Source organism: Arachis hypogaea, chromosome 3, assembly GCF_003086295.3.
Source record: "Arachis hypogaea cultivar Tifrunner chromosome 3, arahy.Tifrunner.gnm2.J5K5, whole genome shotgun sequence".
Classification (NCBI taxonomy): Eukaryota; Viridiplantae; Streptophyta; class Magnoliopsida; order Fabales; family Fabaceae; genus Arachis; species Arachis hypogaea.
Genome location: NC_092038.1, coordinates 6092318 through 6104619, shown reverse-complemented (window position 1 = coordinate 6104619; position 12302 = coordinate 6092318). Strand labels below are relative to the sequence as shown.

General features: G+C 34.0%; 2 protein-coding genes across 3 annotated transcripts; one reads left to right on the top strand and one right to left on the bottom strand.

Annotated features, from left to right (window-relative positions):
• Positions 1 to 2102: 2102 nt before the first annotated feature.
• On the top strand, positions 2103 to 2782 carry LOC112789098 (auxin-responsive protein SAUR21). Its single transcript, XM_025830854.3, has one exon. It carries the CDS (start codon positions 2222 to 2224, stop codon positions 2522 to 2524), a length of 303 nt encoding a protein of 100 aa, XP_025686639.1. The 5' UTR covers positions 2103 to 2221; the 3' UTR covers positions 2525 to 2782.
• A 319-nt stretch (positions 2783 to 3101) lies between these two features.
• LOC112789097 (pentatricopeptide repeat-containing protein MRL1, chloroplastic) lies at positions 3102 to 11679 on the bottom strand. Of its 2 annotated transcripts, none has more exons than XM_029295553.2 (19): positions 11195 to 11679; positions 9801 to 10533; positions 9432 to 9669; positions 9123 to 9186; positions 8895 to 9039; positions 8676 to 8791; positions 8430 to 8558; positions 8156 to 8329; positions 7859 to 8023; positions 7614 to 7754; positions 7398 to 7497; positions 6836 to 6944; positions 6655 to 6746; positions 6230 to 6320; positions 5877 to 6108; positions 5695 to 5787; positions 5145 to 5193; positions 4236 to 4329; positions 3102 to 3775 (listed from the first exon to the last, which is right to left on the bottom strand). In XM_029295553.2, exons 1-19 carry the CDS (start codon positions 11513 to 11515, stop codon positions 3544 to 3546), a joined length of 3318 nt encoding a protein of 1105 aa, XP_029151386.1. In that variant the 5' UTR covers positions 11516 to 11679; the 3' UTR covers positions 3102 to 3543. The 2 variants fall into 2 exon arrangements, with proteins under 2 accessions (XP_029151386.1, XP_025686638.2); XM_025830853.3 differs by having other exon boundaries at positions 9807 to 10533; positions 11195 to 11628.
• Between the last annotated feature and the right edge of the window lie 623 nt (positions 11680 to 12302).

Sequence of the window (12302 nt, the reverse complement as noted above, 5' to 3'; positions counted from 1 at the left end):
GTGCAGTGAAATTGTGCAGTAACGGTTGAAGAATGAGAAAGAGAAAATAAGAAACGAAAGAAAAAAAGAAGAAGAAGAAGAAGAAGAAGAACGTGCAGTAACATTCAAGCGCGTTAATATAATAACTTGTAAAGACTTGTATAAAAAAATTTTTGTATATGGAGAATTTCTCAAATAATAAATATTGTGACGGGAAAAGAGAGGAGGATAGACCTCATCAGTTACTTTGGTTTCTTCAATTCCTTCCTTATATTAATAATAACTTTCTTTAATCATCATATTTGGCCGTCGTCAATCTGGATTATTATTGGAGTGACCGAAAAAAAATCTCCAAAGTTTAAATACTAATAAAAATAGAATTTATCTATTTTATATTTTAAAAATATATGTTAAGATTATAAATTAAATTTTTTATTAAAAAATCATTTTAAATGTATATTCTATATTTATTAAATAAAAAATTTATATTTTTTAATAATAAATTTATCATATATTTTTAAGATATATATTAACTAAATCTAATACAAATCTTTTTACAAAATTAAAACGAAAAAAATTTAAAAATTTAAAGACATAACAAAAATAGTTACCGTTTTCATCTAGCCCAAAAATAGATTTCAAACGGCTTTTTCCATTTTCAAACCTAACTCTTTCTATTTAAAGTCCTTAGGTCACAAATAATATTTTGCAACTTATTTTGTCTTATCAAACAAAGTCTTTTCATATATATTCCTTCTATATTTCACTTATAAATTTTAAAAAGTATAAAATAATAAGAGATCACTACTGAAAGATAAGCACTATTACCGATGGAAATTTTTTTTTAAGAAAATCCACTTTGGGAACGGGTACAGGACGCATTATGGTACATGCCGTATAATAATTACTTAAAATTAACATTGGTTCCTGTAAGAATAATAATGTCCCTCCTCAGCATCTTTTCAATCTCTTTCCATATCAAGTGACCACATGTCCACATGCATCATCTATTGATCTTTGGCTTTTTCCGGTGGACAAATTCAATTTTTATTAAAAGTGACACAAACAAGAAAAATGTTTCAAGATAAGTTTAAAGAGGTTGAAATAATAAAAGCACTTCTCTATTATTATTATTTTATATTATCTAACGATAATAATTTTAAAGTTAATTGTGATGTGACCCTTTTTTTTTAGTATGACTGAGTTTGAATATGTTATTAGAGATTTAAATAGTTGTTGAATTTCGAATCGTTCTAGCACTTCTTCCTTCTAACATATGGTCAGATGTAAAATTTTTATTGTTTGAAAGAGACTGATTTTAGTTTAGAATTGTAATTTAAAAATATTGTGTATGCAATAGATTGTCTGAACATTTTATATTTTTTTTGTGATCCTATTAATGGATATAATTTTAAAATTATTGATATTCTTAATAAGATTTAAGAACTTTTATCAAAATTTTAATTTGTACAATTTGAGTGAATAGTCCGAAAAATCAATAAAATCGCAGATTAGCGAACGAGATATGGAGCTAGGATCAACTCTACTCATGTTATTTAATTTGCCCCTTGTAATAACCTCCGATAATTCATCCATGCTAATCTAGGATAGGTGTTTTGCTTTTTTTTTTTCTTGCTTGTTTTGACAGCAAAAAATATTGGTGGAAACTCATGTGCAGTTGACTTCACGTGAAGTTGATACTTGAGAGTCGTCAAATAATTTGATTGATTTGACTAAATTTTCATCTAACGGCTCTTAGATATAAACTTCACACTGAGTTTTCACCAAAAATATTTCACATTATCTAACACCAATCAAATTACCACATGGCTTTGTTGTGGGACAATAACAATGCGTTTTCACAGCCTCATGCATGTCGTGTGTTGTGCACTATATATAATTACTACAATTATTGTTGGAGTGTAACTGAGCTGGAAGAGGATAAACTAGGGCGGTTTTCAAGTTGTAACAAAGCCCCATGTGATTGTGAACACTCTTGATGAGTGAAGTGGGACCCACCCTATGTACCTTAATTAATTGGCATCATTATTCAACTTACACGGTCACAACACCAATGTGCTCAACCTTTATGTTCTGGATATCTCATATACCTATCCTATAAATATAACACCGCTCAACTTCCCTTCCCATCTCATCACATCTATAAACTACAATCACATAAACAAAATCTCTTACATTTATCTATTCTCAAGTTTGAAGTGAATCATCATCATATAGAATCATGGGTATTCGTATGCCGTTTATGGTGCACCAAGCAAAGCAGGTATTCAAGTCAACATCACAGCATCTACAAGGTGGAAACCAGACAAGTGTTGTTCCAAAGGGACACATAGCAGTGTATGTTGGAGAGTTGCAGAAGAAGCGGTTTGTGGTTCCGATATCATACTTGAGTCATCCTTTGTTTGTTGACTTGCTTCACAGAGCAGAGGAAGAGTTTGGATTCAACCATCCAATGGGAGGACTCACAATTCCATGCAAAGAAGATGCATTTATCAACCTTACCTCTCAACTGGGTGCTTTGTGAATCAAACATATATTGATAACATCTCCTACTGACTTCATTTTTTTAGAACCTTACAAGATATATAGATCTCTTTTGCTTTCTCTAACTTCTGTCTTTTAGACAAATAATGTATTTTGTTGTATAAAATTTTGTTCAAATCTGTCTCCTGTTTGGAGGTGCAAAATCGTCAATTACGTCCTCTACTTGCCCCTCTGTACCAGCCTTTGAAACATTTGATTCGTACAATTTATAGCTTAAAAACCACAATTGCCGGCGGTATATTTAAGATTTTTTTTTTATTTTATCATTTTGCTATTTTTTTTAATACAAATTCATCCTCCCTAAAATGAACGGATTCATTCATAACCTGTCCCCTCAGTGCAAGAGTTTAAGGATGTTTTTAGATGGTTGAACAATTAATCAATTATTAGTTACTGCTCTACCATTTTGTTTTTTCCCTCTTTATTTTTTCAAATAAGTCAAAGACAAGAGGGAGGGGGTTCAAAAGTTCAAAACGGTAATAATAACAGTGAGGCATCTAAAGGGCCAATTGTCCTAATAATTTTCAATTTGAATGATAGAACACAAAAGGAAGAACTAATACCAAAAAATCATAGTGGTATTGTTTTTCATGTTGTATATGCTTTTGTTACATATATAAAGTTCTGGTAAAACAAAATAAATACAAGTACCAGAATCATATAGATCAGATATTTCTGCATCTCTATCATCGTACATTAATTTAGATAATCCGCGTGGCAGAGGCCATGACATAGCTGCATGTAAAGGACAAAAGAATTGGACCAGTGCCATCTTTGATTTTGATGGTGGCTTCATCAAAATGAATTTGCTGAGATGTCATTTCTCAGGCCAGCACTCAAGAAAGCATATGCTTTCTTAGGTCTAAATCACTCTTCTATTTATACCATTTGGATGAAGGAGTGCTTTCAACTTTCTATTGAGAAAATACATTAAGATGGAAAGCTAATATTAGGCAAAATGCAGATGCTTGATTTCTGCTGGGAATCACAAATATACACTTAGTCCAAAGATAAATTGCCGGTTCGAATCCTTCGCTGCTGATGGCTAATGCGTTTGCCCAGTCTTGATGGCGATGAGCTCCAGTCACCTGGTTTCCCACTGAATGATGCGAGTTTCGGCTGAAACCATTTCTTCAGAGCTAGACCATTAATTCTAAGCTTCCCACTCGATTCGTGACCCTGGTAAGGAATCTTAAGTCTCCTGAATAAAGCTGCAACTGCCTGGCCAACTCTGAAGCCAAAGACATTGCATTTCTGTCAGTAATATGTATTGAGCAATATCATCCAAGCGACAGAATAGAAGAGAAATATTGGAGTAAAAAGAGAAAAAGAGGGGGGAGAAAGAGAGGGGGGGGGGTGCATCAGAATGAAAGTAAATCACTGAATCTTTCACAAGATATTCTTTGTATACATACACATTTGAACTAAGATGTGTACATTTCGGAAAACAAAAGTAAATTACTAAAATGATTATATATAATAGTGTCATAGATTTACATATTTGATTTACCATCCAAGATACACACTTCATGCATTTAAAGTGTGGGTATTCTACGATTGCAGCTGAGAAAATTTTGCTACAAGCACAAAACGTATTTTTGAACGAAATGTAATGCTGCAAATATTTGAGGCAACAATATGGTTGAAAGAATGTTTGACAATGATACCAGTTTTTATTTGGCTATTCTAACCTGTTAGCCAAGTTGATCATCTTTTCCCCCTTTTGAGTTGAAACTTTTGTTTTCTCTACCGGCAGTAAAATTATTATATTGGATAATCTTGCACCTGCAACGACGATTTTCACAAGGACAAAGAGCAAAGCAGTTAGTCAGTTGGGCTATAATGTCGACGATATAATCAGCTACTACCCTACCCTTCTGTTGTACTAGAAAACTCGCAAATAAATATTGGAAAACTATACAATTAAGTTTATTTAAAGATTGGTAAAGGGAAAACAGAAAATGTCAAGGTATTATGTAAAGGAAAACTGCAACATGTAAAATTATCATCTAGGAGGAGAGAACAAATGATTACATGTACCCCTTTTCTCTGGAAATAATTTTCCAAAAAAGAAACGGCATTCAAGACCTTAAAGGAGTAATTGGTACTAACAAAGTAATCAGGAAATGAGTTCCATTTGGAAATATAGCCAGTTCTACCAATTAGGACATTACTAGGTTTTGTTAAAAAATTTATTGAAGGTTTACCAGTTAAAAGTCCAATATTGTTGGCATAATCACTGAAGAAAAGGAAAGAAAAAGCAGAAAGACAAATGTACTTGGTAAACATCCTTATTAGCTGTTACTTTCAGTATATGATTAATCGAAAGGAATTATTATTCTCTTTAAGGAAAAAATTAAATAAAAAGAGAGCCTGCAACCTGCAACTCAACTTCACTCATTTGACCTTTCTTCATATAAATGTCATAATCAAGTAAAAAAAATGAATGTATCATTGAAATTCTTCAATCTTCAAAAATATAAAATTTTCAACAATATATGTGGTGCAAAAATCATAAATTAAAATAGATAATGTTAAACTAAATCTTGCATGACAATACATTTCAAACGCAGCACTAACGTTAAAATAAATCATGTTACCTGCTGCCAGTCGATGCTTGAGACCTTTCAAAACAGTTAAGAGATAAACCTGGAAACATTTTGATGGATTTTATCAATTTAATATTTGCACTAGCATAAATATCTGTCCTCAATACGTGTTTGCATGAACAAATTTGTGAATGTCTTTGTGTTTGTGAATATGGTGTGAACTTGTACATGATATATGAAAGTGGCAACAGTTGACAAAGAGAGAAACAAGAGGCTACTGCCTCCATAATCCAACTATGAAGCAATTTTGCACGTTGGCATCATACTAGGAAGCACAAGTGCATCAAAATAGCATGTGCATCTTCTTTCCTCACAAAAAATGGTAGAATAAAAATCTCTCAAAAATGAAGTGGTTAAGAAGTAGTTTGACGTGAGTAAATGTATTTTCCATTTGTGTATCTTCTTTCCTCATAATTCATAATAATTATATGTAGGTTTGACGGTCTTAGACATTTTACACACACTAGAACTTTACAGCAAAGTGTGAACCTTTCATGTAACAGAAGTCATGAGAGTGGAGGGGAGACTTAGACAAACACACCTCAGCAGTAGACGTATGCATGTCCTTAGCATCAACAACAATAGGACTCACTTTGAATGATACTGATGAAACAACTCCATATGAAGCAGCTTCCTACACAATTATTACAGCATCATTTGATGATCCAGATTCCTCAATAAGACCTAAGATCCAAATAAACTTGGTTTTGGCTCCATTCTCACCTCTAGTATTGAAAAAGCACGAACATCATATTCCCCAAAACCATCTACTAATGCGCGAAGGTTTGAGTTTCTTGAAGATTCAGTGCTTACTCCCAGGTTGTCAACTAGTCTATTCTTGACCGATGCATCATAAGGGAGTTGTAAGCATCCCAGAAGTCGTGACAGTATTTCACTTGTAGGTTTTTCACCAGCTCCAAGTGTTTCACGATACACTGCTAAAGCCAGTGATGTCCTAAGAGCAAAAAACAGTAAAAACTTTCACACACAAAATCATCAAGGAAAGAATTGTCCCTTTATTCATGATTACAAAGAATCATGTTCTAAGAATACTAGAAATATTAAAGAACAAATACCATTTATTATTGACTTGGGCCCGTCCTGAGTTGAAAGATAAAACAGGTTCACCAACAAAGCAATCCCTCTCATATCTTTGCAGGCACATTCCTTTCAAAGACACAAGTACCATCAGGAATTCTAACCATTGAACTCTCAAGGCTAAAATATATCAACATTTTGGGCCAATAAATAAGCAGAGTCCATGATATTTTTGCTTTAAATGCGCAGAAAATCAAGACAGAAACTCATGAGTAAAAAGATATGCCAATCATAAGTTGGTACTCACAAGAATACTTCCTCCTAATCCCTCCTCCCAAAGAAAAGAAAGAAAGCGTTGAGTAACAATGCCAGATTCCAGATGTTGTTTTTGAAGAAGTGTGAAATTTTTAAGTGGAAGAAATACATGATCAGAATTAAAAACTACCAACTCGCAATGACTCACCAATTATGCATCGACACATGTTGACATTAAGGGCAACACCCTCCATTTTGGCTTGAGAAAGAAGCATTTGAGCTGCTTCCATATCATCGTTTCTAGAAGAGGTGAGCAACATAGAAAACCGATCAAGAAAGGGCCTAAACTAATCATTTATTGGGCCCAAAAGTCGTTTTAGATCACTTACTTCTCGCTTGCTGTTAACAGTACTGAGAATGTGATACTGTTTGGGCACAATCCCAATCCTTTCATTTCAGATAAAACTTCCAAAGCCCTCTGAAATTGATTTCCATCACCTGTCCATTACAACGTTTTAAAATCCATTTGTTTGAATTAAACAGCAAAATAATGCAACTGCCGAAATAAGAGGAAAGTAAAAACAACTGAGGCTTGTCAGCGCTGACTTTAACAGTATATGTTTTCAGAAACCCCTTAATAAATGTTAAATTATTTTTAGTACTTAATTCAAATTTGTCCATCTTAATTTTTCAAAACACATCTGTTGACATATTAACACTGCATTGGCTTATAGTTTATGTTAGCAAGTTGCAAGATTCACTTATAATTTTGTTAATAGTGGATTTGGTCAATGTTCTAACCATCTTGTCTTAATATTTCTCAATTAAATGTTTAGTCAGTGTGCCAATTATTTAAAGTTACCATTTTGCAAATCATATTTTCAGTTAGTTCATAGGAACTACTCTTCAAATATCCTTAATCAATGCTGGATCAAAGAAACTTAAACTTACAAAGCGCAGTGAGCAAAGCATTAACTGTTGAAACTGTTCGCACCAATTTATGTGCCTTGAGATATTCATATAGCTCCAATGCCTTTTCCCAATTTCTTGCCTGTAAGTATTTGCCAGTAGTTAATAACACAAAAATAAGTACTCAAGCTCATCAAGGGGCTATTACTACACTAAGTCTGGCACAAAATCTACTCAACCAGACACAATCAGACATACATTGCTACAGGCACCCATTAGCGAGCTATATGACATCATTCCAATATGTATTCCTCCTTTACGAGCTTCTTTGAGGACATCAAAGGCAGCATCCAGCTTTTTCGCATGTCCAGCAACATCTATCAGTGCACTCAGAAACATCTGCATATTGAGTCAGTAACTTTTGTAGCTCTTAATAAATGAAAAAAACTACAGCCGGAAAACAAAACTAAAGAGGTAAAAAGTTTTTCTAAAAAAATAGGTACCTCATCAGGGAGAACCCCTTTCTGGGTCATGTCATTGTAAACACTACATGCAAATTCCCAATCTCCAGTTTGGCTGCAAGAATTAATGGCAATCGTGTAAACTTCTGGAGTTCCCTTTAAATTATATTTTTGTAACATCTTATACACTTCTAGTGCCCGTTCAACCTGTAGAAAGCACATAATTGTAAATAATAAACATATTTTAAGTAAAAACAAGTAAAAGAGACAGAAAACATATAAGAAACAGATGAAGATTATGTTGTATTCTAAAGCAAAAATCCGAGAAGAAAGCTATACCTGACCAGCATTTGCACAAGCCTTCATCAATGCACCAATAGTTATGTGATCTGGGTCAATGGGTTGTATTTCAGCTGCCATTTCTGCTAAAACATCAAAAGCACGATCCACCGCTCCTGACTGAGCACATGCAGCTATAAGTGCATTGAATACAACACGATCTGGCTTCACATTCTACTGCATACAAACATCACATCAGCATGCACAAATAAGCATTTCGGGAGCAACTCAAGTAGTATCAGTTGTCGAGAGATAGAAGTTGCAACTTTTGTACCTTGGACCTCAATATTCCATAAGCACCAAATGCTTTTGCTATTTGCCCAGCTCTAGCACAACCATCAATGAGTGCCCCATAGGTATGAACATTGGGTTCCACTCCAGAATTAACCATCTTGTGAAACATCTAAAGAACACAGAGTAACAATGTTACCAGATATGGGATTCAGAGAAAGACATTTTACATAAAATGACATGATGCTATGCTAAATTGATTGAAAATGAAAGAAGAAGGATGTTATACTTCAAACATTGTATCAACTTTTCCACTCTTAGCACAAGTGGAAATCAGAGTGGTATAAAGTTTGCAATCAGGTTCTAGTCGAGATTCTTTCAGTAGCTTCAACACTTCGAAAGCCCCTGAATAAATAACACAAATGTCATGACCTGAAAAGGTTACAAAGAAAAATATAGAGGGGAGTAATCAGGTATTGAGTGGAGTGATGATGAAAAATCAACTTACTTTCTGAATCTTGGGAGCTTGTACACACTGACATAAGCATGTTAAATGTACTCAAAGTTGGATTTGGAATTAGCCTAATGTAATCAAAAGCTTCTTTAACTGCCCTTTTCCTCTTGCAGACGTTAAAAAACTTTGCATGATAAATCTATAGTCAATAAATACACCATGTTAGAGAAACCCCAAAATTAAGAGCGGAATATCAAATAACAGCCAGAATGATGCATGTACCTTGGTCATATCTAATAAACCCTTTGTTTCCATATCTTTAAGCAATTCTAAACTTTCATGTAACCTAACAAAACCAATGCACTTCGGGGTAAGCTCATCAAGCTTAAAAGTAATAGCAAAATTAGGTCTGCAACAATCTTGGTCATGATATGGTTAACACTCAACAGAAATGAGGGGACGAGGAGTTTGACCACATTGCTATATTTAGAGAATCTGTCACTTGTATAGGACTCACAACAAGTACTGTGTTCTCAGAGACAACTTTATGTTCTCTATTGTTTGTTGGAGGTGGATAGAACAGAATATTACCTCGCAGCTTTTAACAGCTTATTATATCTGCTCAGATAATCTGAATGGTCATTCTTCTGATCATCCTCCACCCTTGTTTGATCACTTTTCTGATCAAATTGCATGTTGATTGAGTGGCCATTGTTGGGAAAAACTTTGGCAGGCAGAGCTCTGCCACCTTTCCTCGAGTGTTTACTTCCATTTTGTGGAGTGTAGCCTTCTGTGTGACTGGAAATTGGTACCACTCCTTCAATATATTCTGAATAAATAAACACGGCTTACTTACAAATTTCATTGAAACTTTGAATTCCTCATCATGATACTTGTAAATATTGAACAATCATATCATATATGAAATTACATTCCAGTGCATTTTCTTTATAAAATTACCTGCACCTTGTGGAGAAATTTCTGTTGAGATATCAGATCCTTTTAGTGTGGTATTTCTCATTGTTGAGGGCAATCCTTTAACATTATTAGTTGAAGCATGAAGAGATAACGACTTTAGACTACTAAGTGGTGACATGGACCCAACTGTAGACTTGTTATCCTCATAAAACATGTACAGCTCTTGCCTCGCTGATTCACCGAAAAGGACATCAAAGCTGATGGCATCAATGTTTTCTTTAGTTTGTTCATCGATTGTTGTGAGTTCATTGTTTACACCAACAGAAGAAGTGGCATGCTCAGATTTAACTATAGTCAAAGGTGACTCAGGATCAGAGTCAACTTGATCTTGATTTTCTTCTACTTGTAAAGCCATTTCTTCAGCAAAAGCTAGAGGTTGCAACACAGTTGATTGGAAAGCATCTGGCAAAATAGACTCTTCTAAAACCCTCGAACTACTATTATTGAAACTGGAGTCAAGAACAGGAGTAGATGACTCTGATATGTTGGTCATGAAGGATGCTTCGTGAACCAATGAAGATTTCAATAACGGAAGCTGAGACTCTTTGTCCTCGAGAATATGGTTATCTTCTGCATTGTGATCTGTTAGATTTCCAATTTCACTCAACGGGTTATCCCTTTGAAATTCTGGAAAACCGAGAATCTGGCTTTCAATGACCTGGTTCCCCACATTACTTCCTTGTCGCGATAATGCAAATTTTGCATGTCCACGTGTCTACATGAGTGAAAGTGTTAGAAAGGCGACAATTATATAAACAGAACAGATTCAACAAACAAATAACTCAATAATTTCATACATTCTAACTTTCCTCCGACTATTTGGTACAGTTCCATCTGAACCAACTAATTATCAAAAAAATTTAATGACACGATAAATTTTGTAACAAACATTACATCGTGATAGGTTAACAAATGACAGTTAGATAGTTAGTTAGTTATAACTGTTATTAACAGCTAGTAGGAAGTCAATTCGTTTGTAGTCAACACTACTACTCTAACAACTCGGGTTTCTCATTCATCAACTAACGTTACATCTTTATATTGACACGCACACCACACACCGGAATATCCGAATTGTTAACATAGTCTCAATCCAAACACCGTTTACTGTTAGATAAACACGGAATGAACATTTAAGTATTGAAAAAACGAAGGTTAAACACAGAACATCACAATCTAAGAACTAAAAAACAACTTCAAGTTACAACTAAACAAGCTGAAATTCAATTGTCCGATTAGGAGAACACTAGACCAAAAATCAGAACAAGAACGCAGCAGGAAAAACACAAAACAAAAGAAATGTTGCAAGTCTGTAACTGTACAGTGTGGAATCGAGCTCAATTATGGAGGAATGAGTGGATGAAGCTTGAGAGTACCTGATTGCGAGACTTCTTTCGGTTATTGAGAGTGAATCGGAGGATAGAAACGGCGGATAAGGTGACGAGGACGACAACGACGATGAGAGAGTGAGATTGCAAAGAAGCCTTGAAGACGAAGCGCGGTGAGTGGAGGCGGAGAAGCCCTAACCTGTTGCATTTCTTGCGAGATTGAAGAGGTGGTAGTGGAGGACGGAGAGTGTGGGCGGAACCGAGGAAGTGAGTGCGGACGGAACGGAGAGTGGAGAGAGAGAAAGCGGAAGGAGAGGTGAATCTGAAAGCGTGACGGTTATGGTAGTTCACGCAGAGGTTGAGTTCCATGGATGAAGAGAGAGAAGGAGCATGAGATGAAGCGTTAGCAGGAAGGAGAGGAGGAGGGAGTAGCTCTTGCACCTGAACCAGAGAATGAAATATACGTCTTGCTAGCTCAATGCTAATCCGAATCCTTTGCTTACGTGGCGCATTTTTGTTTTTCCGTTGCTCGCTGGGACCCACTGCTACTTGCTACTGTTACTTAATTCCCTCCATATCAGAGTGAAGCTAAAAACTAAAAACTAAAAAGTAAAAACACGAAAAGGTTGAGGAAAATCAAGGATGAATTTAGAGTTAATTATCATTTCCTTACTCTCGAAATATTCAGACACGGATAAATTTTTTTTATAAAGATGTCATCAATAAAATAGTTTTTAAATAAATTAAAAATACAATAAAAAATAATTAATAAATAATAAAAAAATTTTACATTTAGTAAATGATTTATTATTTGATCTGAATTTTTATAATAATATTAGAATAAATATTTTTAAAAATATAAAAAATTCGAAACAAAATTTAAAATTTAAATTTTTTTACTTTTTTTAAAAAATATAATCATTCATAATAAAAAATAAAAAAATCATTTGATATAAAATTATTAAATTTTAAAGACAAAAAATTTTAATAATAATTATAAAAATTTACATTAAAATTTGATCTCTAAATTTTCTTTTTAGAATATATGTCTTAATATCTAATTTTCTTATTGCATTTTTAAGTTTTTCGCGAGTTTATTTGTCATTAGTACTTTTTAGATTCTTTTTTTTTAGCGATGTGAACTTTCGAGTATCAT